Source organism: Paramisgurnus dabryanus, chromosome 12, assembly GCF_030506205.2.
Source record: "Paramisgurnus dabryanus chromosome 12, PD_genome_1.1, whole genome shotgun sequence".
Lineage (NCBI taxonomy): Eukaryota > Metazoa > Chordata > Actinopteri > Cypriniformes > Cobitidae > Paramisgurnus > Paramisgurnus dabryanus.
In genome coordinates, this window is record NC_133348.1 from 3,216,857 (window position 1) to 3,243,891 (window position 27,035).

The following is a 27,035-nucleotide window of genomic DNA, read 5'->3' on the forward strand; positions in this document are numbered from 1 at the left end:
GTGACGTTTTTATATTTCATCACCATTTTGGGAAAATTATGACAAAGTGAGAGTCAGTTTCTAAAATGTCACACAGCCACAGGTGCACCCAATTTGTATTTACATATGAAGAGTTTCGTTGCAAAATCAGATAACTCTGTTTTTAAAAATTTCGTCAAAACGTGTTTATTATTATGTTATCATGTTATTATTTTGTTTTATGGGGCTTCTTAGCTGTATTTTTTAAGTTATGAAGGTTTAAATCAAAACAAACCAACTGCAGTTGAATTGATATTAATTGGAATGCTCAACCAAAAAAGAGATTTCTGACAAATTAAAAACACGGAGTTATCTCGTTTTGCAACGAAACTCTTCATATTTATAACACTAAACCCCTACCCTAAACCCAAAAAATCTTGATAAACTGGAAAGCTCTCAGAATGTATAGTTTTAGGAATGCATACTAATTTTCCATATTCATAACACTATACCCTATTATAAATCTAAAAAAAAATTTGACAAACTATGTATCATTGGAAAGCTCTAAGAAAGTCGTTTTCATATTTAAAACGTTTTAGCAGTAAAAATAATGCAGTGACAGTAATTTATTAATTTGTGACAATAGTATGCAGCAAACCGTTGACACCTAGTGGCCGGTGTTTGTAAAACCACTAAAAGTGTGACACAAACCGAATTGTTTTGTGATTTTAAGTTGAAATTTGGATCACAACTATTTGAGACTAATGGCTTAATGTTTACATTATTACTTTTTTTTTAGATATTTACCTTTTTATATATTTTTTTAAAATAATATTTCATTGGATTAATTTTATTTATTAAAATAAATTTAAACTGCTATAACAGTTTTTTCCGTTTAATATTTTCACCTCCATACACTTCAGTGACAAACCTTAAATTGTCTTCTTTAAAACAAGACCAAGACTTCTAGACTAAAAAAATGCCAGAGTTATATTCATTTTAAGGTGTATATATATATATATATATATATATATATATATATATATATATATATATATATATATATATATATATATATATATATATATATATACTTTTCACCCCCCCCCCCATATGTATGTATATATGTGTAAAAGTGTCCCACATAAAAATACTGAAGTATACATGCATTTACCATAATTGTTATTACACTATAGTGTTTTTGAATTTTACATAAGTAAATAGTAATAAAACGTAGTATTCACTGCAGTTTATTGAGTTACTATGCTACAGTCTACTAGTACACATTAGTATATACTAGTATACTAGTATATATAGTATAAGTGCACAACTTGCTATAATTTACTACAGTTTATTATAGTTAATAGCCTACAAAAGTAGTATACTACTACGGTATTATTACTGTTTATGTGAGGCACCAAACGTCGTTTACTGAATTGACTTATAGCACTGCCCAAAACAGACAAAATCGATAGGCTACAGAAAGAAGTGTTTTGTATGTGATATATCACAATATGACTGAGCCAATGGGGTTTGGCTGCGTCCTAAAACATGTTCAGCACCTTGGACAGATATCGCGTGTCCCCGTCGCGAGCCCCTTCTTTACTCCTGAACACAAGCCGTGCAGAAATCTATCACGACAGCAGCTCACTTAGGTTCATGTCAGAAATAAGCCGTTTGACCAGAAAACACTAACAACTACTTCAGAATCAGTTCTGTTTAATGCCATGGTTTATGCGTTTGTATCAAGTTTATCTCGTTGAAAACTTTAAAGAGAATCGTTTGCACCTTGAGTCTAACTTTGGATCAGCTCTTTTTTCCACTCTTTCATTTGAGAATGGGCTCATTTACAAGCAGTTTATGCACCTCCACTGACGTCAATGGAGCTATCTTGGATGTATATAACCATTGAGCACGAGGCGCTCCTCTCCATCTGTCTGCAGACTCAACACAAGCAACACGAGACCATCGAGTAAGTTACCTTACATGACTTGCTTTCAACTTTTTACTCGGGCCATTAAAGCTGGGTTTGATAGATTCGACGAGTATAATGGGTTTTATTCTGTAGGTTTGTTAGTGTTGTTCATATTAAGATGATTAAGTTTGGAGTCATTTCTTTAAATAGTTTTTTTTAGTAGCTGCAGTGTGGAGTGTGGATGTTGTTTTAACTAAACTTGATTAAACTCCACTGTAATATTACATTTTTTTTGTAAGATTACTATTAAACTAGCCTATTATTATTATTATTATAGATTATACCAGGATCAAGCTTGTGCTGTTTGTGATTTCATTTACTTCGACTACAACTTTTATTTTTAATTAACCCATTTCTGCCCAATTAAAATACTGTAGTAGCCTAGTATTTGGTAAAGTAAACTGTAGTAAAATTCCTAGATATTACAATGTTACAGCGAATCGTATCATACTACAAAGTAGGCTACAGTGTTTATCAATTAATTATAGTTAATACTGCATACAGAATACCGTATACATTAACAAAGATCTACTATATACTATACTTTTACTACGGTTTACTATAGTAAATACTAAAAAGATACAGTATTTTATATGGGTTTACCGCCAATGGATTTTGCATTTTTATATAATGTTTTTATATTTCTGTTTTATTATTTACAAAGAATAATGACGTTAACTTAACTTTTGTTATCTGTAAAAAACAATTAATATAGCATCCCACATGTAAAAAACTAACGTACTTTCTACTGGCTCAGTAAACTGTGGTGAAATCTTATCATACACATTTAAAGTTCACTATAGTAAATACTAGAGACTACTATACATAGCCTATACATTAACAAAGACTACTAATTGATGAACAGCATAATCCAGTTTTACTACAGTTTACTATACTCTAAAAATGGCTGGGTTATTTTTATTATACCCCATGGTTGCATAACAACAACCCAACATTGGGTAATTTTTAACGTGTTTTGTCCAATATTTACCCATTATGGGTCAAAAATAACCCAGACATTTTAAAGTATAATAAATACTGAAGTATACTACAGTTGGATGGCTGTGTTATTGTACATCACACTGCTTTATAATAATACACCTTTTGTTTTCTCAGACACCGGTCCGGTCCAGTATGAAGCCCGTGCCTGTAGTTCTGCTCATCAGTTCAGTGTTACTGAGCACTCACATCCCGCTGAGCATCTGTCGACCGCGTGATCTGCGCATCGGCAACAGCAACAACCGACTACACGACGCGCTATTAAACAGCGCTGGAGACGACGCAATGTCCTATCTCGTGGGCGAAAAAATCCTTCAATATTTGCAAAGAAACCTCGGACCGCAGAAAGCAGGCGCTCTCGTGCACTTTCAGCACTTTCCCACGGCGAACGCGCGCGCGCCGGACGAGGACAACAGCTTGGATGAGCTCGTGGAGTTTAGCAAAAGAAACGACGACCCTCCGATCTCGATTGATCTCACCTTCCACCTGCTGAGGAACATGATCGAGATGGCACGGATCGAGAACCAAAGAGAACAGGCGGAACTGAACCGCAAATATCTAGATGAGGTTGGGAAGTAGTTGTGTAGTTAAATGGCGACAGATCAAGTGGGCGAGTACAGATCAAGCTCAATGCACTCTTTCAAATCCCAACTCTTTGCTTTCTTTGACATGTTAAAAGCTCATACTTAAAAATAAAGGTTCTTCAATGGTGACTTGCTGCACTTTAGGTTCAGCAGAGAACCCTCTTTTTATCAAGAACCAGTGGGTTTGCTGTTTGGTGATTCAATTTAGAGATTGTAAAAAGTTCAAATGTTACTTAGCCGATCAGAGTACTGGCTTCTGGGTTCCTCATCTAATAAGGCACCCGGACATAGATGATTTTGTGAAGAATACATGATGCCATTAAAGAACCATTTCTATTTCACTAAAGGATATTTGGGTTTCTTTAGACTATTCAAAAAAAGAAATGATTCTGTTAAGATCCTTTGCAACCTTTATTTTTCACTCTTAAAATAAAGGTTCATCTTAGGTTCTTTGTTAGGTGGTTCCACAGAGAACCTTTAACACAGAACCCTTTTGTTGCACAACAGGTTCTTTAGAGTAAAAATAGTTCTATTGACTTTAAAAGGTAAGAAAGAAATTGTTATTTTAAGATCCTACAGAACGGTTCTTGGGGAAACCAAAATTGGTTCTTCTATGGCTTCACTGTAAGGAACCTTTGTAGCACCTTTATTTTAAAGAGTGTGTGGCATCAAGCCTTGTTGGTTTCATTTGCCACCTTTATTTTTCACTCTTAAAATAAGGTTCCTCTTAGGTTCTTTGTTAGGTGGTTCCACAAAGAACCTTTAACACAGAACCCTTTTGTTGCACAACAGGTTCTTTAGTGTAAAAATAGTTCTACGGACTTTAAAAAGGTAAGAAAGAAATTGTTATTTTAAGATCATACAGAACGGTTCTTTGGGGGAACCAAAAATGGTTTTTCTATAGCATCACTGTGAGGAACCTTTGTAGGACCTTTATTTTAAAGAGATGTGGCATCAAGCCCTGTTGGTTTCATTTGCAACCTTTATTTTTACTCTTAAAATAAAGGTTCCTCTTAGGTTCTTTGTTAGGTGGTTCCACAAAGAACCTTTAATACAGAACCCTTCTGTTGCACATTAGGTTCTTTAGAGTAAAAATAGTTCTACAGACTATAAAAAGTTAAGAAAGAAATTGTTCTCTTAAGATCCTACTTTCTAACGGTTCTTTGGGGGAACCAAAAATGGTTTTCTATGCAAAGAACCCTGTTTGCACCTTTATTTTTAAGAATGTGATAGGAGTTTGCTCTACTACACACTCTTAAAAATAAAGGTCCTTAAAAGGTTCTTCACAGTGCTGCTGCATAGAAAAAACATTTTTGGTTCCTCAAAGAACTATTCAGTCAAAGGTTTTAGAAGAACCATTTTTCATACTTTATATAATCTAAAGAACCTTTTTGAAACAGTTGGGTTCTTCGCATATTTAAGGTTCTTTATGGAACCATTCGGCTAAATTGTTCTTATATGGCATCATGAAGGACCTTTATTTTTTAGAGTGTATGCACCAGCTCTGGGCCAGAACAAAGAACCATATGCAAGAACCATGAGAGAACCTTCATGACAGTGCCCTCTCAACACTGCCCATAACAAATAAACGTTTGGGGGGTTAAACTGTGTGTAACCAAATCTTTCAATTCAATATAAAATTCACCCTTTTAACGTTAACAGATGTTTATTCAGATTACAAATGCCAACTTTTAAACAGAAACAGTCTGAAATCTGTATTACTAGGCTACTTAAACATGACAAATCTTGTTATTGGCCATTAGTAATCTCCTAATCTAGGGTTTGCATCTGTATTGTTTTTGTAAATCAGTGTATCATCAAAGCAGGGACATTTTTTTGTTTGTTTGTTTGGTTGCATCCTCTCAATACTTGCCAACAGGGACTATGGAATGTTCTCATATAAGTGACATATAATAACAAGTGCATATGACATCATAAGTGCAAACGTGTGTTTTCTCACTATGGCTGCATGGTGGCAACGACGTCTCTAGCACTTCAACCAAGAGGCTTACCCACATTTTGTGACAGTGATGTTGGACAATATTACAAAGTGCTTGATATATATTGTATATTGTATATTGCTTATCATAATGTAAATGACATTATATTGCACCTAAATGCATAAAACATGACTTTGTATTTTGAACATGAATCTGCAGAAATAAATGAGACTATATGCCTTTTACAAGTAACCGCAAACATGGGAACTCATCATCAGCGATTTAAAGTGGTAACGATTGGAAAAGACACACATTTATAGTAAATACACAAATGACATAAAACACAAAACAAGTCAGGGGGTGAAATCAGTTTGGAAAAATTATATAAAATGCGCATAATGAAGGGATTTGAACTTACAATAGCAACTCAAAACGTTCGATTTAACTTATATTACTGAAGTGGATCATCAAAGTTGTAAGACAAGAACGCTTATTGGGTATTGGTTTAAGGCAACTTTTATGAAAGGTTTTGATCCAATTCAAATGTTGACTAGTGTAGTTAAACCAACCAGAGGAGTTTTTGATCAAAATAATTACAGATCTCAATTTTTTTAAGTAAAACACAAATAAAATGTTTAATTGTAAATAAATACATAATTCTCTGTATTTCAAAACCTTAAAAAAGCCAAACATTCTTACTAGATTAACATATATTCATGCACAGATTGCTTACAAAATATTTTAGACAAAACAGATACAGCAGTTTCTGTTTTTTATGTTCTTCTAATACACATAAAATATGTATATAGACCCTCAATACATTGTAGGTAGTATAAACTATGCCGATATATTGAATATATTTAACACCTCAAATTGACACATGTGTCATAGTGATGTCGAAGAGATTAAAGAAGACCTCATCTTCTTTCATCAGCACTGGAAATACCCTGCAAATAAAAATAAAATATAATAAACAAAATATAGGTCTGCTCTAATCCCATGCATTGTTTCTATATTCAGAATAAAAAGGGGCAAATGGGCATATTGTGTCTTGCATTGGCATGAATCTTCTTTGACTCCAACCCTCACTGTTCATTTTTTATAAAAGCGCATCGGTACTGTATACGTAAACCGTCTCTATGTTTGCCACATATACCTGGACATAAATAAATAAAGTCGAGCTGATATATTTCAAGCTCAAGCTTAATGCTAAACAAGTCCATGGTGAACACCGAGGGCATCTCATCCAGCAAATTGTCTCTCCAACCTGTTTTGTGACACCCAACAAAATCTGTTTATTCTAGGAAGAATTACGACTTTAAATTATGTGAAGGCTGTTACGTCAGCTTGTGACGCACCGCTGCCTCAAAATAAAATCCATCCTGATTTGAAGCGGCCGCGTGCTCCATGTGTGGAGTTGTTGTGCGCATACAGAGACCGAACGCTCCAGCGCTGCATCACTCATTTGCTCACAGTCTATGAATTCATCAGCAGGCTGACAGCATAACTGACAAGGTCGCCGTGTGTGAGCACATACATCATGTCATATATTCTCATTGCCATATATCTTGGCTGGTGGCATATAGCTTGAGCAGTTATTAAGTAATGGGTAGAAGTAGATTCATGGCTTGAACCCAAGTGGGGGCGGGTGGATCATCGGAAGAAGACTAAAAACCATGGAAATGGATTCGGAGGGCCTGCCACTGCGATTTACTACTGTTCCCAACACTGGTTTTACTCTACGGACACATGGTCCTAATAGATCAGCAAAAGGGCAGAGAAGAAGCTACATTCTGTCTCGGCCCCCGCTTGCCCTCGTAAGTGTGCTTTCTGACCTTTAAAGTAAAGTAGAAAGAATGGTTATTTAGAGAACGAGTGTACAGGTGGGTATAAACTTGCAAGACAGCATAACCACCTGTCAACAAACTGGAAAGTTGTTGAGCAAATGCTACTTAAATTCAGTGTTCGAATTGAAGTGGGGGGCTGGGGTGGTCCTGGACGTCCTATTAGCAATGAGGGACCCCCTATAAAGCACAAAAATATAAATTAGTATGCGTATGCGGTCTGATTAACAATCAGTGCGGTCCAGTATGCGGCAGTCCTGTGGGCGAAAATGCCTTGTTGATGCTAGAGGTCAGAGGAGAATGGCCCGACTGATTCAAGCTGATAGAAGAGCAACTTTGACTGAAATAACCACTCGTTACAACCGAGGTATGCAGCAAAGCATTTGTGAAGCCACAACACGCACAACCTTGAGGCGGATGGGCTACAACAGCAGAAAACCCCACCGGGTACCACTCATCTCAACTATAAATAGGAAAAAGAGGCTACAATTTGCACAAGCTCACCAAAATTGGACAGTTGAAGACTGGAAAAATGTTGCCTGGTCTGATGAGTCTCGATTTCTGTTGAGACATTCAGATGGTAGAGTCAGAATTTGGTGTAAACAGAATGAGAACATGGATCCATCATGCCTTGTTACCACTGTGCAGGCTGGTGGTGGTGATGTAATGGTGTGGGGGATGTTTTCTTGGCACACTTTAGGCCCCTTAGTGCCAATTGGGCATCGTTTAAATGCCACGGCCTACCTGAGCATTGTTTCTGACCATGTCCATCCCTTTATGACCACCATGTACCCATCCTCTGATGGCTACTTCCAGCAGGATAATGCACCATGTCACAAAGCTCGTATCATTTCAAATTGGTTTCTTGAAGATAACAATGAGTTCACTGTACTAAAATGGCCCCCACAGTCACCAGATCTCAACCCAATAGAGCATCTTTGGGATGTGGTGGAACGGGAGCTTCATGCCCTGGATGTGCATCCCACAAATCTCCATCAACTGCAAGATGCTATCCTATCAATATTGGCCAACATTTCAAAAAAATGCTTTCAGCACCTTGTTGAATCAATGCCACTTAGGATTAAGGCAGTTCTGAGGGTGAAAGTGGGTCAAACACAGTATTAGTATGGTGTTCCTAATAATCCTTTAGGTGAGTGTATTTATACTTTATAATATATTTTAATTTTATATATTTAATAATTTCCCAGTTTTCCATGGTTTCTTCGTCTTTCATGTAAATCTGCTTTAAAACAAGCAAATTTGCGCTTTCCTTAGTCCTCATAGATGGTTTAATCTGACGCACATGCGAGTGACGCGATTACGCGCCGTGCGCTTTGTCACAGTTGCGTCTGCACGAAACTTAACTTCTGGCCTCTGTTTGTTTAATAGTCTGACTAGTGGCTAAACTAATAACTCGGCGAAAATAACAAATGTTTTGGTTTCCTAAAATCAAAGGGTAGACGGCGATCATGGATCACCGCTGTGTGAAAGGAGGTTTGGCAGCTGATCTCTAGTTACTATTGTATACAAAATATATTTAGTACACATTTTACACAGTAACATAAGCTCAGTGTAGTTTTAATACGCTTTAGTTATGATTTGAACTAATCAACTTGTTATTTATTTAGCTTGATATTAAAAAGGACTTCGTTGTTATTGATTTTTGTGGAAGTTTACCGGAAGTTACGTTTGTTCCACGAGAGCCGTTGTTACTGCTGAACCATCTATAAGGCGTGCAATACACAACACCAGTACAAGTACAAGAACCCATTAATGCCAGCTGTTTTCCCTATTGAGAATGTTTTCTCTTGCACACGTTTTAATTTGACATTTTAATCGAAAGCTAATTCATTCATTAGAACAACTGCTAGTTTTACACATCATTATATGATTTTTAAATCTAACACTGACTTCAAATAAAGCAAGCTGGTTTATAGGGGAAAGATACTGTAACAATCCTGAGTATTTATAGTACCTTAAAATTACATTAGTCAGTTATGGTTGAGGTGCCAAGTGATGATGAGTATGCATAATAAAATGAGTATGCGCAAGAATCATCTTGACATCAGATGGGATGTTTGCATGACCTGACAGATTCACACGAACAAAGGAGAGAAGCTCTTACAGTTCCTTTCAGACCATGTACCAAACTTAAATCAAAGTAATAACGTCGCTGGAATTACAAAGAAAAGACAAATTCCCAATGATTACGTCTTTAAAACTTACCTCAGTTAGGACTAAATAAGTTAGGGTCTCCCTGGTTCACCACTCTGATGACCGGTCGAGGTGGTCAGGTCTTTAAGAACTTCATCTGCACTGTCTTTCAAATCTTCACCTGCAATAAAAGTGCGTTACTATTAAAGGGACATTCCACTTTTAGCATAACTTAGCTTCGGGCACTGCGTAATATCACTACGCCTGCTGCAGCCACGTTACATCAGCAAAGTCCTTGATTATTACGCCAGAATGAGAGTATAGTCCTAACCATATCTGCCCAAAAAATCAAAACTTTTAATTTTCCATTGGTCTCAGTACACAATGTAACTACAGAAGAGTCAAGTTTAAAAAATATCGAAACTCTTTGGTCATTTTTGAGCGCGATGCTAATGGTCTAATCAGATTCAATGGATTATGCTAAGCTATGCTAAAAGTGCTAGCGCCAGACCCGGAGATCAGCTGAATGGACTCCAAAACGGTAAGAATGAAATGTTTAACTCTAGGGGAGCTGGAAAATTAGCAAATTTTCAAAAAAGTGGAGTGTCCATTTAAATGAATTAAAAAGTTCCATCAAAATGTTCAAATCATGCCATTTCAAACCTGCATAACTTTTGCAAGCACCCATGTTTGTACATTGTACGCTGCGTGAGCACCTCGGAGTTCTGACATCATAGCTGTGTGGTCAATACCTGTTTGGAAGTCGATGGATCTCAGCACGTCAGCCACATCCTCTGTGTGGACGGTGAAGTGGGCCATGCTCTCATAGCCGGCCTCCGTCCGCTCAATGTTGGAGTCCTTGGCAGTGTCTGTGATTCTGTGAAGGACAGAGCGGTGAAGTCGCAGTGCCACTCGGACAAATATAAAAGTGATAGATAGCAATAGTTTCTGTTTCCTCCTTCCACCCGCGCCTGCTCGTGACACAGGTACGCTGGGCACCCCAGCAGGTGGAGGGTAGCATGATACATAAGACACAGCTACTGTAGAAGGTGTTGAAAGCGTAAGCATTTTTCTAAGAGGTTTTAAGGAAAGTTGTGTTGAATGCTGATGCATAAGTTACTAAACATGCTGAATAAACTTTCCCAAACAAGAGCACGAAATGCTTGCCAAGATGTCAAACAGGACTGTTTTTGTCAAATGGTTAACACACTGGGTTGTTTTGGGTGGGAGGTTGGTGGTATTTTTTTGAGTCATTGCTTGTGTGATGTTAATCATAATTGTTAGCCTTTATCAGTTTCATCAGTCATTGTGAACAGACATGCACAATTGTCTGACTTTTACAGGAGTTGACTTACTTTTTGAACACTTCCTTCGCACTCTGTGGACACATGAAAGCGGTACACAGATTTTAGAAACAGAGCGTATTGTAACAGATGCAGCCTTGTTCTTTATTACTATTTCACAGCTCCTTTTAAATCACGCTGCACAGACACTTGTTAAGCAAATTTATCTGACACTCCGTTTACAGCTCTGCACCTGAGACTGCCACGTTATATATAAACAAAAAACAAATCCTCCTGTATGTCTCTCCATCACCTTCGTTTTAAATCTCTATAGAAGGCAAAGCTCTCAGCCGTGGTGAAGTATTGACGGTTTGAGCTGCGAGTCAAAGGACACAGGTTTGGCTGCCTGCGTCCCCATCTGCAGGAGGTTCGGCTAATCAATGTCACCCCTCTGGACCTTGTCATTAAAGGATGCTTGTACTGTAGCAACAGGCACAGTGGCAGTCGGCGGACGCCATATGCAGAGACTTGATTACTTGCATGAAGTATCTCTGGGGGGCTCTAAAAGCAACAAACTCTGCTGCCAGAACCCCCGGAGAGGTGTTGTAGCATCAGCTCCATACAATTCAATAACACCACATCAGATGTTCACATGCACCTGGACCACCATTGATCACTGAGAGGAAGGTTTGTAAAAATTACACACTGAATAGCGACCGTGTTAAACAAGGAAATGTTAGGTCATTCAACATCTCTGTTTTTTTACTCTTTGTAGGCAAACTAATTTCTTAGTAAACTTGTAAATACGACTTGAATGCAGGGGCTTTGTTAGACCCCACTGCCCTTAGGTAGGCTAAATTAACCATGGTTTTATTATAGAAGTAGTGTAGTTGTTATTTTTGGCAGATTTTTATTACAATATATCAGCCTACTATGGTTTCTGTGAGACAGTATTAATAGGTTTTAAAAAGTGGGCTTAACTACAAATATCAAACTTATTTATATAGTACTTTATTTTAGATAATACTATATTTTTATATTTACTATATTAAACTGTATTTTTGAACTTTACCATAGTAAATATCAATGTACTTCCGTTTATCCGGTCCTTAAAGAAAGGGTGTGTGATCTCTGAAAGCCAATGTTGACATTTGAAATCATCTAAACATACACGTCCCTACCCCAATAGAATCTGGACCTTCTTTTAATAGACCCGCCCCACACATACGCAACCCAGGCAATGATGTTGGTTAGTAGACACACCCCTTACTGCTGATGGGCTACAAATGTGTTTTGGTAGTCAGCCAGACTCCCTTTTCCAAAATGTTTTTCAAAAATCACGCACCCTGCCTTTAAAAGGATACAACAGAATACAGTGTTATACATTAACAGTGTAGTTAATTACTATAAGTAGTAAGTTTAGTAATTTACTACAGTAAATAACAAATGAATACAGTTTACTACACCCTAAAAATGGCTGGGTTATTTGTAAGCTATGTTGGGTAAATATTGCAAATACGGCAAAAAAAAAAAGAATTCCCTGGCTAAAAATATATTATAAATATATGCTAAATACATTTTGTAGAAAGTAATGCTCAATTGAATTTTTTTTTTTTTTGAAAATATATTTAGTTTTAACCTTCATATATCAACATATATTTCAAAATGTATTTCAAGGGGAAGCAAATACATTTCTAATTTTACATCCCATATGGCAAAAATGTATTTTTTGCCTGAATATATTTTAAATAAATGCTAAATACAAGTTAATTTTATTAAATATATTTTTTGAATTTGAAAATATATTTATTTTAACATTTTTAAAACTGTTATGTTTATAGGTTCGTAACATAAACAAAGTTTTTCTACGTGAATATATTTCCTTGGATTGAAATATATAATGGCCTAAATATAGGCCTATTGTTTATGCTTAAAAATGTATTTACTTTGAAAATATATTTCAAAATATAAAAATATATATATTGGTGAAAACATTTTTGTAAACAAATTACAAAATACATTTCAGCAAAAAAAAATTGGCCATTATTTGTATATTTTGAAATATATTTAAAAATATATATTTTTTGCCATATGGGCACTGCTGGGTTAAAATTTAAGTTGTTTTAACCCAGTTGATGGGTTATTATAACCTATGGTTGCATAACAACAACCCAACATCGGGTCATTTTTAACCCAGCACGTGTTGTCCAATATTTACCCATTATGGTTTAAAAATAGCCCAGCCATTTTTTAAAGTTTAGTAAATACTTAAAATACTACAGTAAAGTATTTTCCATGTGGGATGACCTTGTTTGACGCGGGAGATTATCGTATAAAGATGTCCGATCAGCGAATCATTCTTAGTCGGTTCTTTTGAAAGAATTGGTCAAAACGATTTGCGATTCCATACGAATCATTTTGACAGCTTCACGGATTGAATCGTTTGCAGTTGTTTTTTGTTAGTCAACTTATACTTTAAGACAAACGAGCGCTCGAAGGCGTGAAACATTAAGTTGAACTGCATAAAATAAAAGCAGAAAGTGAAGTTCATCAGCGGTTCAAACACGATATTGAATGCGCATGCGGCTTGTGAACGGCGGCTCTCTGTCCAGCAGGTAAACGCACTTACCAACTAATAAAAGTATCAAAACACACGAAAGCACTTACCAAAGTGTTCGAAATTACTATGCTTTGTGGATACAATGTAAATAACAGGGTACATACTCAGTATCACCATGGTACCATGACTAAAATCTGTAGTAGGCCTACATTTATGATTTAGCTGAAGTAAATTGTATAATAGTAACGTTAATTGCTACAATTTGTAAATGCATACTGTAGTTTTCTGTAGTATTAACTATAGTAAATTGATCATCTGTACATAGTACAGCTTAATATTTTTTACTATGGTAAGTCCAAGTTAGTACTACAGTTAGTACTACAGTGTACTAGTGTACTACAGTATTACTTTATGTAGGATTTAACATGATCGCTGTGACTGTGTCTGAAATTTTCTTTTTGTACCCTCATTTGCTTTTCCCTCACACTTTAATGGGGACATTACACAAACCTTTTTTAATATTTAAAATTAATCTTTGGTGTCCCCAGAGTGTGTATGTTAAGTTCTAGCTCAACATACCATATAGATAATTTATTATAACATGTTAAAATTGACACTTTGTATGTGTGAGCAAAAAATTTGTTTTGGTTGTGTCCTTTTAAATGCAAATGTGTTGATCTCTGCACTAAATGGCAGTGCCATGGTTGGATAGTGCAGATTAAGGGGCGGTATTATCCCCTTCTGACATCACAAGGGGAGACAAATTAAATTACCTATTTTAGCACATGCTTTATGAGAATGGTTTTACAAAACTAAGTTATTGGGTTGATCTTTTTCACATTTTCTAGGTTGATAGAAGCACTGGGGACCCAATTATAGCACTTAAACATGAAAAACATCCGATTTTCATGAGATGTCCCCTTTAATATAGTCCACTTGAAGCAGTAAATGAAAATTACAGTAGTGTACTCAGGGATTCATTTGGCGCACACTTGTTGTTGTACCTGTAGGAACACAGCCATCTGAGGTTCCTCCATGGACTGGATGGCTGTCTCCACCAGTTTAACAGACATCTCCAAATGGTCTCCGTGGCGACGGATGAGACCGCGTACGTGACCCAGTTTTTGGTCTTGCTCATTGCATATACGTTCCATTAGATCCCTTTTACGCTCTTCCAGGATGGCATAAAGTTCATCAAATTTATCAGAGATATGCTGCATCTGCTGCCGACTATTATCCTAGAAAAAAGTTTGGGGGAAATATTAATTCGGGTTAAAAGTAACAACTAACCAATCGAAACACTATCAGAACATATTTGTCTTAACTCTCTCGTGGATTGCAAAAATGTCACCACGTTTGAACATCATCACGATTTTCATGATGTCACTTCAATATCACCTAGCCCAATATTGCCATTGTTGTGTGTTTCTCACCTTAACGTTCCTACAAATATCTTCCATCTGTGAGATCAGCGCTTGTACTCTGTCATTTCCGGCCACTAAGATGGCTATTGCATCACTTAGCTCCGTCTGAAACGAAATCAAAAGCAGAATATAACCAATTGTGACAGGTCTTAAAGAAAAACACATGACCGCTCAAAGTGTCATTTTTCACAAGAAAGCCATGTCAGACTTGGCCAAGTTACTTGTGATATCCACACTTACAGTACAAACAAGAGAACAGCATGCAAACTAAAGGCTGAGATTGTAATGTTGTCCATCATGACTGATCAAACTTTGCTGATTTGCATTTGACAAATGACTGATTCACTGTTTATAGTGGGCAATGACTAAAGCAGAAAATGTCATCATAGCCACCTGGCAGAAATTACGCCTTTTTGGGAACCGGCCTGCCATTGTAGCATTTGGGATTTGACCACCATGCGTACCCTTGGTGTAGAGGAGGCGTCACATTGTTAACTCCAAATCAAAGAGTCACTTTCTCTCAATAGAAGCGGACGCGAAAACGTTATACGTCCTGTATGGAAAATTGACCTTTAGTGTAAGAATAACAGATCGACATATGGTGTCCTTCATGCACATGGTCGTCTACTGGGAAAGGCTGGTAGGTTTAGTCATTGTTCATCTGGTAGCTGCTGAAAAGAGCGAGATGGCTTAGAACAGGCCCTCAATGTGAAAAAAAACCCTGAAGAGACCCGAAAAAGTACCAGAAGAAGCTGCTATGAGTCAAACACAACAGGGAGGAGTGACTCATTTCTCAGGGCCGGTTGCAACCCGGCGCAAAAACCTTCATTATTAGCCATGCCACAAGAGCAGCAGGTCAGGACCTCAATATCATGTAGACTAAAAATTGATTTCGAAAGATTGTTGAGAAAATTGCTGTCATGTCCTCTCTGTGTATTATCAAACACTTTCCCCATTTGTTTGTGAAGCTGTCCTTTGTTTAGAACAATCTCTTCCTTAAGTTATCTTGGACCATTTTTAGACATATTGCTGGATGGTGAAATGCGCTGACAGCTTTCACACGATCTACTGAGACCACAACACCCTTAAAAACCAAAACAATTGAAGACCAACTTTTTCTGTAACCTTTCAACTATTTTTACCTCACCATTCTTTAACCTTGTTGAGTAGTTATAAGAATAACCTCCTCTTTTATGCCCCTAGTGGTTCGCAGGGGAATTGCAGGGGGTCCGTTAATTGATGAAAAAATAATTAATTACACTTAAATCATAAAATGTATATAAATAATATTAGAATAAAAACACTTACTAAGAAAAATATGTATTTTATTTGTTTAATCTGCATGTCATGTGACCACACAACACCAATTAAAGAAAATTGAAGGGCCCAGATGGAGGTCCAATAACAGGTAGCCTAATAATAACAATAAGTATGTATTGAAATAAATAAATTAAATTATTAAAACATTTAGGCCACTTAAAATCTCAGGAGGTACTTTACATAAATAATTAAGGTCAAGGGCGTTCGGCTGACAAAAGAGTTGGAAAACCCTATCAAAAAGGGATAATTCACCCAAAAATGTAAATTATGTCATTATTTACTCATCCTAGAGTTGTTCCAAGGAAGATATTTGTAATCAAGCCAGAATCAGGAGCACAACTGATTTCCATAGGAGAAAAAAAACCTGTGGAAGTCAAAGGTGCTCCAAAACTGTTACAAGCATTGTTCAAAATATATGAATAAATTAATGTAAATATTGTAAATAATGCCTGGATTGGGGCGCAAGATATATTGAAATTATCACATAATACGTAAAACGTGAATATTGTAACATGCAAATAGCAGTGGTTTTTAACTCTTTCCCCACCATTGGCGAGTTATCTTGTCAATTAAGAGAAAACATTTGCATAAAAAAGATTATCCACTTGATAGCATTCTAACCCAATTTATTACAAAACTGAAGCCAAAACGTTACTTACTAATTTTAAACTCTGCTGTAGGTTTTAATAATCGTTCTGAATCTGATCTCTAACAAAATTCCTTTACAAAACTGCAATTATTTCAGCTTTTTGCTAAAAAAGTATTTTTAAAGAAAATACCCATATTTAAGAGTTTATAAGCAGAGAAAAAAATATACATAGGGTGAAATGTTTTCTCCCATTTTGTTTGTTTATTTTTTAGTCTGTTCTTTCATTTGATATTTTGTATGTTTATATATTTTCAGAAGACAATTTTCCTGCAAGGCATTTTGTGAAACTTTTGTGAAAATCACAAAAAAATGCTGGTGGGCAACTTTTCAAAAAATGGCTGGCGGGGAATGAGTTAATAACTAAATGTTTTTCATACTTCAAAACGTTATGTAGTCTCAAAATTTAAGGTCGATGCAGATAGCTGTGAGATTGGCTGGCCAGAGAGTGATGCTTTCTTTAAAGGAACAGTATGTAGGATTGTGGCCAAAACTGGTACTGCAATCACAAAACTTGTGGCTAAAACTGGTACTGCAATCTCACAACTGGTGGCCAATACACAACATGACAACATAAACAACAGTTGAGGGCTGCAACTCCACTTTTTAAATGACAATATCCTGGCCGGACCACTGTTGTCAGTGATATAAGTATTTGAAATGAAAATGATTTCTTAATGTCTAGTGACATATCAGGGCCATTTTATGATTAATTGATATAAATTTCAACGGAAAGATGTGTGAAACGTCAATATCAGTTTTGGCCACAATCCTACATACTGTTCCTTTAACATGTACTAATACACACTTACACACCAAAGGAAATGTAAAATCTTGAATCGGAGCATAGTTGCTCTTAAAATATATTTTTTATTATAATTTAAATTAATTTTGCAAACGTAAAGTATTAAATACCCAGAAGTATTAAAACTTGTCCCTGTTCCTATTTGTGCCACTGACATGACACTTTAAATTGTGAGGATTGCTGTAGTTGTGTATGTACTTTTGGGAATGTTTGAACATTTTGCAATTTTTCATTTTACAATTACGTTTCATGCATTTGCTAGGCATTTCATCCAAAGACTTACAGTGCATTCAAGCTATTTATTTTATTAGTACATGTGTTCCCAAGGGATCAAACCCATAACTTTTGCACAGCGGCTTGATAATAATATTGTGTGAAAATGCCTACCCATTTACATTTTAGCAACTGTATAGCTGCACATGCAAGCACTAATAAATTGGTGAACCTTCAAATGTGAGTCGACATGAAATCAAAGAGATTCATTAAAGAAAAACTACGATAAGGCAGCTGTTGGTTGAGGTAGGAGGAGGGTCCGGTGGCCTATTTGTGTGTATGTATGTGGGTGGGTGTTGATACTGAAGTAGTTAGGTGAGATCAGACCCCTTGCAATGTGTGAAACCCACCACGCAGTGTGCTACACAGACACATCTGTCTAGTTAACAGTGTCACATCAAAGTCTCACAACAGCCCTTTTTTTTCGCTTAGGTCATTACTTTTACAAAGTAGAGCATAATGCACTTTTAGTCCATCATTGAAGTGTATCAGAATGATGTCATCAGTACTTAGAGCTGGGCATGTTTTCATGTATTCTTGGAGGTTTCTGAGAAACATCAATAATATAGTTCAAATCAATATATAATGGCATTTTTGTCATGAAGAGTTTTGAATATAGACATATAATGTGGTGAAAAAGAGCATCTTTTCATGCTAGGTTAACGTTTGTGCCTCTAATGCATTTAAATAACAAGCACGGCATACCAAAAAAATGAAAAGAGCCTTAAAATGAATCATCTGGTTCAAGTTTCTTTTACATTACATTAAGTGCACATCTTCTACCTTCTGTCTCTTGTAGATGACCTGCAGCGGGGCCACCTCACAGTCCTTGTGACCTCCAAACACCTTACACATGGAGCAGGTGGGCATCTCACAGGTAAGGCAGTAGACGTTGATCTTCTCCTCCTCGTGCTGGTCACACATCAACTGTTGTTGCTCTGTTTTGGGCGGGAGCGGCCTGTTAGCAGTGCAAAAGGTCATTTTCCAGTGAGCATATAGGAAATGTATATAATGCACTTTGGATAATGCAAAAACATTACTCTTTGGGACATACAGTATGAGGTAAAATATCCCTCATCTTTAGATGAATCACTGTACCGGGTGCTGATACAAATGTTTGAGGCATTTACAGCTGGTGATTAAAAGTGATTGATGCATCTATTATGATGTTTTCTCCTAAAATGAGCAAATTACTTATATCGACTATTTTGTAATAACCATCTGTCTTGATGTATCTTAATCTGTTTTGTCTCATGGTATAAGAGGGTTGATGGGCTGGTTTAAATCAGCGAGTATCTTTATGAAAGACTGCCATCCAGTGGATGTCTGTTGATAGGTTGGATATTTGAATTATAAATATATACACTGGATTGTAAAAATTTAATCTGAAGGGATGAAGTCAAGCTTAAATATAAAGTTATAGTGCATTGTGGAGGACTTCCTACCATTTTTTGATAAATGATTGTAAGGACACAGTACACATTGACTTCCATAGTAAGAAAAACAAATACTATGGTAACCAATGGGTAATGTCAACTGCTTACCATAATTTATCAAAATATCTAAGGATGCACGAAATGAAAGTTCTTGGCCGAAAACCGAAAAAGAGGAAACCAAGGCCGAAAACCAAAACATCGAAAGAAATTATCATGCCAATTATTAGTACCATTGCATTTATGGCTATCACTGTGTACTAACTTTACTAGGGGTGTGATGGATCAAAAAATCACGGTTCGGTTCACATTACAGTTTTTGAGGCATGGATCGGATTATTTGTCGGATGGGAAAAATCTAATAACAAATAAAGAAATTGCAAACATTTACAGTATAAAAATGCGGAAGGTCTGAAATTAGCATTAGGTACAGAAATCGAATTAAATGAATCCTAACACTGTCTTTATAAATTAAATATTTATTATTTTTAGAGCTACAGAAGTTATTTTCTCTTTGTCTTGGGTTGTTTGATTAACATTAATGACAGACTTAAGTAGGTTAATTGAGGTTACTGTCTCTTTAAGACCAAATAAGCACAGACTGGTTTCTGACTGTAATCTATACATACAATTAAGACATAAACACATGTTTTATTAGAAAAAGAATACTGTGGAGATTATTTTGTTTGTATGGCCCTGTCAATTTTATGTTTGCTTGCTTTTTGAAACGCGTCTCTCCGTGTATGCACTACTGAGTGCACGTAAACACAGGCGCACACAGAAACCCGGGGGCGAATTCCAAACGACGCAGCATATACAGCCGCTCCACATAAAAACGTTACATTGTTTTTCATTGCCTTATTCACCAAATCAAGCGCTGTCAAGAGCATGCCACACCAGCAGGCGGGGATATAACCCAAATCGTGTTCCGCAATATAGTGAGATAACTGAGCATCTATCTGTATACATGTTAGAAGCCCTGTTGGCACAGTCATTATTAGCAAGATACGTCCGCCATTGCACAGAATCATCAACAAAGCAGTCGCGGCGCACAATCTTGACGTCAAACACAGTGGATAACGGCGCACACTCTTACGTCGCAAGGCAAAACCCCCGGTTTTACTCTCTACACGACACCACTGTAACCGGGGGTTCTTAAAAAGCTCACCCTGGCCGGGGTTTTCAAATATGCTTGGTTCAATGCCCTGATACTGCGGTTTCGTGTGGACGAACGACCGAACCGCGTGAAAAAACTCACGGTTATAAAAATACCCGTGTCCGTGTGGACTAGGCCTCCCTCAGACAAGCACGTGCAGGTCACGGTTTCTGTTTGTGTTATCACAACATTTCGGCTGTATTGTTTCGGTGATTGAATATTCGGTGCATCCCTACAAATATCTCCTTTTGTGTTAAACAGAATTAAGAAACTCATGCAGGTTTATGAACATTAAGGTGAACAAATTGTAACAAAATTTTCATTTTTAGGTAAACAATCTCTTTAAGTAATCATTCTGTATGTTTTTAATCAAAAGATCACCTTCCTATTATTTATTTTTCATTGTATAGCACTATTCACTATGTTTTACCACACTATCCCAGTGTTGGACCCCTAATACTTTAGTTCAAATAATAATGTTTTTCATCATGGGCTCCTTATCATTCGTTACAAAAGACCTCAAACTCTATCTGTCTCATTATACCCCATTACACCTATTTTTCACAGGATGTCTCATGACACATTGTTTATCGCCACAGGGATAAAGTGTCCTAGTTATATTTAGTATTTTGGCAAAGGATTGCTGGAGTCACCAGAGCCTCAGGTCTCATGTCTATGTTGTGTACAGGACGTGGCTTAAAATCTCCCATATGGGGGTAAATCATGTATTTGTTTCATCACTTTACAGGGCTTACATTGATTGTGGGCCACATTAATAACAGATCAAGTGTTTAAAAGTGCCATATATAGACTTTGGAAACAAAGTAAAAACCTTTTAGCATACAGTATTTCTACAGAGCTTGGGGTGTTGCTGGATCTCTGTGTAGGGTAGAAAGCACTACTTTAAAATATGTGGGTGAGTGATTTTAAAATTGAAGGTACATTCCCAGCAAACACAGAACGTTACCCTAACGTTAGTTTTTGGTTATCTTTTGGTTCTTTTTTGCAACCATAAAATAACGTTCCCATAACGTTGCAGGGTGGTTATTTTTAAATAACCTAAAAATAACTTATACAGAATGTTCTTTAAAGGAACACGCCCACATTTTGGGAATCTAGCTTATTCACATTATCCCACAGAGTCAGATAAGTTTGTACATACCTTTCACATCTGTGTGTGCTGTAACTCTGTCTCAGCCCCCGCTAGCTTAGCTTAGCACAAAGACTGGAAGTAAATGGCTCCGGCTAGCAAACTGCTCCCAATAAGTGACAAAATAACGCAAACATTTTCCTGCTAAATTCCCAAAATGCGGGCGTGTTCCTTTAATGGTTATTTTTGGAACCATAAAATAATGTTCCCCTAACGTTAAACTAACCTAAAAATAACGTTCCCCTAATGTTATTCTTATGTTACTGTAACGTTAGAAAGAGATTAAACTAACCTAAAATAACGTTCCCCTAACGTTATTCTAACGTTACCGTATTGTTTGAATAACTTGAGAATACGTTAAACTAACCTGAACATGACGTTCTCCTAATGTTATTCTAACGTTAGGGGAACGTTAAACTAACCTAAAAATAACAATCTATTTCTGTAAAGAAAACTTTCCTGGCTAACCAAAAACAAACCTTAAAAATTTTTTCGTTTTGGGAACCAAAAACTAATGTTAGGAAAATGTTTACGGAACCAAAAATAGTTAGCTGGGTTTGGTGTTTGTTATTTATTTATTTTTTTACAAATTGTTATATTCTATATTTTTTTAATAATTTGGTACCCATTGTTATGTGTATTACAAGAGGTTATATGCAGTAACAATATAATATTTTTTGTATAAAGTGTCTGATTAGACGGTTTAATTAGACGCATATGTGGTGACGTGATACGCGTCTGGTGGTCGGAACTTTACTTCCGGTTTCAGCTTTTTTAATGCTCTGACTAGTTGCTAAACTGAACTCTTGAACAAATACCTTGTCGAAAATAATAAATGTTTTGGTTTCCTAGGTAATCTACGTGTTGTTTATTTTGCTCGTTATATAAATAAACTATGTTTAAAGTACTTTGTTGTTATTTATTCTTAGCGGAGTTTACCGGAAGTTACGTGTTGACCACGAAAGCCGCTTGTTTATGTTGTTACTGCTGAAACAGTCTATAGCTGAAAATCTCTCTCTCTCTCTCTCCTCTCTCTCTCTCTCTCTCTCTCTCTCTCTCTCGTCTCTCTCTCTCTCTCTCTCTCTCTCTCTCTCTCTCTCTCTCTCTCTCTCTCTCTCTCTCTCTCTCTCTCTCTCTCTCTCTCTCTCTCTCTCTCTCTCTCTCTCACACACACACTCACAGAGTTTGACAGTAATAGAATCGACATTAACTAATTTAATATAATCGCCCATGTAGCAGTTTTCAATCATAGGAGTGCTTCCAGAACAGAAATGCTTGTTGTTGGAATGTGAAACAGGTCCAGAAGAAGTCAGTGGAACTCGAGACTGACCTGCTGGTCTCTGATTTGTAGATATCAATGATATTCTCCACAAGAAGATTCCTCTGTAGGCCATATACACCATGCCGGTCTAAAACCACCTCATGACGGCATGATGGGCAGCGGAAACGTCCTCCTGAGGACACAGTTGTAGATCCACGGTCTTGCCAAAGGGGGTTGGAGGCCTGAATCAGTGAGAGATTATGTAATACTTCATTTTGCAAATCAGTATTCTGCACAGATAACTTTTACATTGCCATTAAGATCATTATTTGACTGCAGAGTTGTCTCTTCCCATTAGCACTAGGACTGTACATATAACATTTATGTCTTGTGGCTATACATTTGAAATAGTGTGTCCTTATTTCTTTAAGGCTATCTCATCCATTTTAAAAAAGTATGTGTAAAAACATATACTTAGCCTATGATGGGTTAAAAGAAAGGCAGAAGGACAACTGCCAAGTTAACTGTATAATTTCAGAATAATAATCATATGGTTTCACTTTAAGCTGACTCTCACATTAATGATGAAGATAGTAGTCATGCTAGATAAAATGTAACAGACAAATGTATTGTTGATTTTTGTTTGACAGGCACTGTGGACATCTAAGCATGTCTGTTTGCAGGGCTCAATGCAAAGAATTTTTTAAACTGGCCCGGTCAGGTTCAGGTTTTCACTTGCCCTGCCAAAATTTTCACTGGCCCTGATTAAAAAATGTCAGTGTCACATATTTAAAAATAATAAATCAAAGTCAAATATAATTGTGTACATATACAACAGACATGTTACAACAAAAAAAGGCTCCAAACTTTTCTGCTTTACTTGTAAACTGACAACAAACTGTGCAAAATATTGCATTGTTTCTTTCGTCCTGTCTGCTTCCAAGATGTTAAATAATATACATTGATGAAAATATATTTTAGTGACTGAGGATGAAGCACTGGCTAGATTGGGCAAGTGACTGGCTCGAACGTCTCTGAATGTATACAATTTAGAAAATATATTAAATAACTTAAATATAATATATAAAAAAATATTTAAAAAAACTTAAATATGTGACAGAATTTTTTATGGTTCAGGTACACGTTCAAAATTAAAGGTTAAATTCACATAGGGTTGCCAAGTGTCCTACAGAGGAGACTGTTATCGAAATGCTCTCGCGGTACTTTCATGTCATCCACTTGTCAGTTTTTGCAGCGCCACAATGTCAAAAGTGTTTTAGACAGATATTTAGGGTAATTAAAGGTTTATTCGCTTAAAAGTAAATTAACAAACTATTAATAAACTTATTGTATGTTGACAAGGCATAAGAGGTATAAATTATACAAAATATTTAATTAGGAGATTAGCTATTATTTGGACAAATGGCTTAAATACACTAGCAAGATGGTGCCATGGGGGGCCTCAGTTTTATGACATTTTATAAAATACATGAATTTATCATGAATTCTGTGTCATTAAACCTAAAAAAAAATTCAGAAAACCTGCACAATCTTACCACGTTTGAGAGAGGGAAACAACAAATTGAGGGTTTCTGAGATTTTTCTTGTTTCCTTTTTATTAGTACTTATGGTTATGGATAGAAATGTAGTGGAGTAATGAGTACAATATTTGCCACTCAAATGTACTTGAGTAAAATCATGTGTACTCCCCAAAAATGATACTCGAGTACAGATCCCTCAAAATTTTACTTAAGTACGGTACTCAAATAAATGTACTCCATTACTGTCCGGCTCTCCTTTTGCCATTCATGTACTTTAGGATTTCTCATGAATAAGCTCAGATGCAAAACCCTTTAGGTGCATCTGACATGCTTTCTTGTAAATGAGCAGTTTTTTTTATCAAACTCTTAATGGATTCTGCCAACCAAGCGCAGGATTAAGTATTTCATTAAGAAGTAACGTTATTATTTGAACGTATAGTACGTGCTCAGAGCATTGGATAAAATTTGTAGTTAACACTGTGAAGAAAAAATGGTCCGGTCACTGGGGCAGTACCCTCAAAAAGATCCTAATATATAGGTTTACAAAAATATGTAAACATACATGTGGACACTAATAAGATCTCTTTGGTACCAATACTGCAATTGTACTAATATGCAATCTTTGGGTGCAAAGATGTACTTTTTGAAAGGGTACACAGCCCCGGTACATATTTTGACAATTTTTCCGTGAAGACATTTTAAATGAAACCTCAAACATGAATTATAAAACTATTATGTTTTAAAAAAAACTTACTGGCTCTATATAAGTTAATACTTGAATCATACAACTGTTAGAGAAACTCACGAGCAATGCATGTTTTAAAAATCTGTAAAAAAATCTAATGAAATTAACAATGTCCACATTTTACTTAATGAGTTGAAACAACCCAACATGTTTAGTGTGTGCTATTTAAAACAGATTACTTCATAGTTTTATACAGCCAGACACCGAAGCCCCATAATAGAAATGAAGGAATTACCTGATAAACATCATTGGCACATTTCCTGCAGAGATTGTGCTGACAGGGTAAAATTATCACAGGTTTGGTGAATATCTCCAGACATATGGGACAAATGAGCTGCTTCTCTAGGTTCACGACTGAGCTGGCATCTCCCATCGCTGCTTTAAAGCCCAGAGCAAAGTTCATCCCAGACTTTTAATAACTTCAGACTAAACAAAAAAAAGGCGCTTTTCTGGATATCTCTTCAAAATCAATGTACAACCAGATGCTCATTCACTCTCTGACTGAAGAGTAGCTGTGGATATTTGGTCTGTTTGTACTGGCTTGGGTTACTGTCAAAACTGCCCACCCCCTGATACCACTCAAGAGTCCCCGCTTAGCCCGGAGCCAAGTGAGATAGAATCAAATAAGCCTTTTTAATACTTGTAACTTGATGAGTACGGGCTGGGCTGGTAAAGTGAAACAGAGCAGCTGGTGTGTGTGGTTTACAGACTGTAGCGAAAAAACGGTGACCATTAGCTTACGCTGGCATCGACAAGACGACATTTATACCCAATATCTGTCACTTAGGCAATACATTTATTTGTACACATGTGTATCTTTTAATTTCCACAAAGGTACATATTGGTACCAAATGTATACATATCTGTACCTAAATGTGACCTTTTTAAAGGGCAGCTGTCCAGATTCCTGTGTTTTCTGGAATCAAAGCCATGACCTTTAGCACTGCTAACACAATAATCTACCAGTTGACCTACAGGAACATAACTTTAAAACACAAACTGTACAAACTGTTTTATAGTAATACATATAATAATGAACTGAAGGCAATGTGAAGTTTTATTGTCAGAAAAAAAGGTACAAAAGCTGTCACTGGAGCAGTAGGCTACCCTTTAAAGGGACAATATTATGCTCATTTTTACAAGATAAAATATAAGTCTCGGGTGTGCTTATATGTCTGTGAAGTTTCAGTGCATAATACCCCACAGATAATTTGTTATAGCATGCCCCTCTATTTTTTTTAATGTGTGTAACTTTAAATGCAAATGAGCTACAGCTTTCAGTTAAAAAATAGATGTGATTCCTGTAAATACAGTCTGGGACACTGGTATTTTTTCCCCACATTAGCGCTCCAACATGCTAACAAACACATTTAGAAAAGCTTTTGGGTAAAGTTAACCAGTCAGTCAGTGGCCATGGGCGGGGTATTGTCAGTGTGACATCACATTAACAAGATAATCAACAAAGCATGTCTAATGAGACTGCTTTAGTTTATTGGGATTTAAAAAGGAGGAGAGGGTGGATTTTTGTGTTCCCACACTGACAACACACATTTATGTCCAAACACCTTGTAAAAGTGGATTTTGCATATTAGCAACACGTATTGCATTAGCAACACAAAGGTCAACAGTCCAACTCCCAGCTAGCAGACATACTAATAGAATGTACAGGTTGGATGCTAGTCACTTAAAAATACAGCCGTCTGTCAAATGCATAAATGTCAACGTTAACAGTGACAGATCGTTCACAAATATATTCAAACCATAACACAATGCTGACTTTCTCTTACCCCACACAAAATCACACTTGTCCACAAAACTTTTACCCTGGTACTCATTCTGTTAAAGGAAAACTTTAAAAACTATGTTTTACCTTAAAGGTATAGCGGAAGATTTTCCCGAATTATTTAAAAGAACCGCCCCTCGATATTTTTTAAAAAATGCTCCAGAGAGGGAACGCCTGTTAAACGCGTGCACGAGACAGAGA

At 36.4% G+C, this 27,035-nt stretch overlaps 2 protein-coding genes across 2 annotated transcripts; one reads left to right on the forward strand and one right to left on the reverse strand.

Annotated features, from left to right (window-relative positions):
* The first annotated feature begins 1,603 nt into the window (after positions 1-1,603).
* uts1 (urotensin 1) lies at positions 1,604-5,950 on the forward strand. Its single transcript, XM_065256185.2, has 2 exons — positions 1,604-1,930; positions 3,050-5,950. Exon 2 carries the CDS (start codon positions 3,068-3,070, stop codon positions 3,509-3,511), a length of 444 nt encoding a protein of 147 aa, XP_065112257.1. The 5' UTR covers positions 1,604-1,930; positions 3,050-3,067; the 3' UTR covers positions 3,512-5,950.
* Positions 5,951-6,144: 194 nt separating this feature from the next.
* Positions 6,145-25,635, reverse strand: trim54 (tripartite motif containing 54). Its single transcript, XM_065256183.2, has 9 exons — positions 25,287-25,635; positions 22,835-23,007; positions 18,549-18,723; positions 14,731-14,826; positions 14,302-14,535; positions 10,810-10,832; positions 10,207-10,331; positions 9,527-9,635; positions 6,145-6,403 (listed from the first exon to the last, which is right to left on the reverse strand). Exons 1-8 carry the CDS (start codon positions 25,452-25,454, stop codon positions 9,547-9,549), a joined length of 1,083 nt encoding a protein of 360 aa, XP_065112255.2. The 5' UTR covers positions 25,455-25,635; the 3' UTR covers positions 6,145-6,403; positions 9,527-9,546.
* Between the last annotated feature and the right edge of the window lie 1,400 nt (positions 25,636-27,035).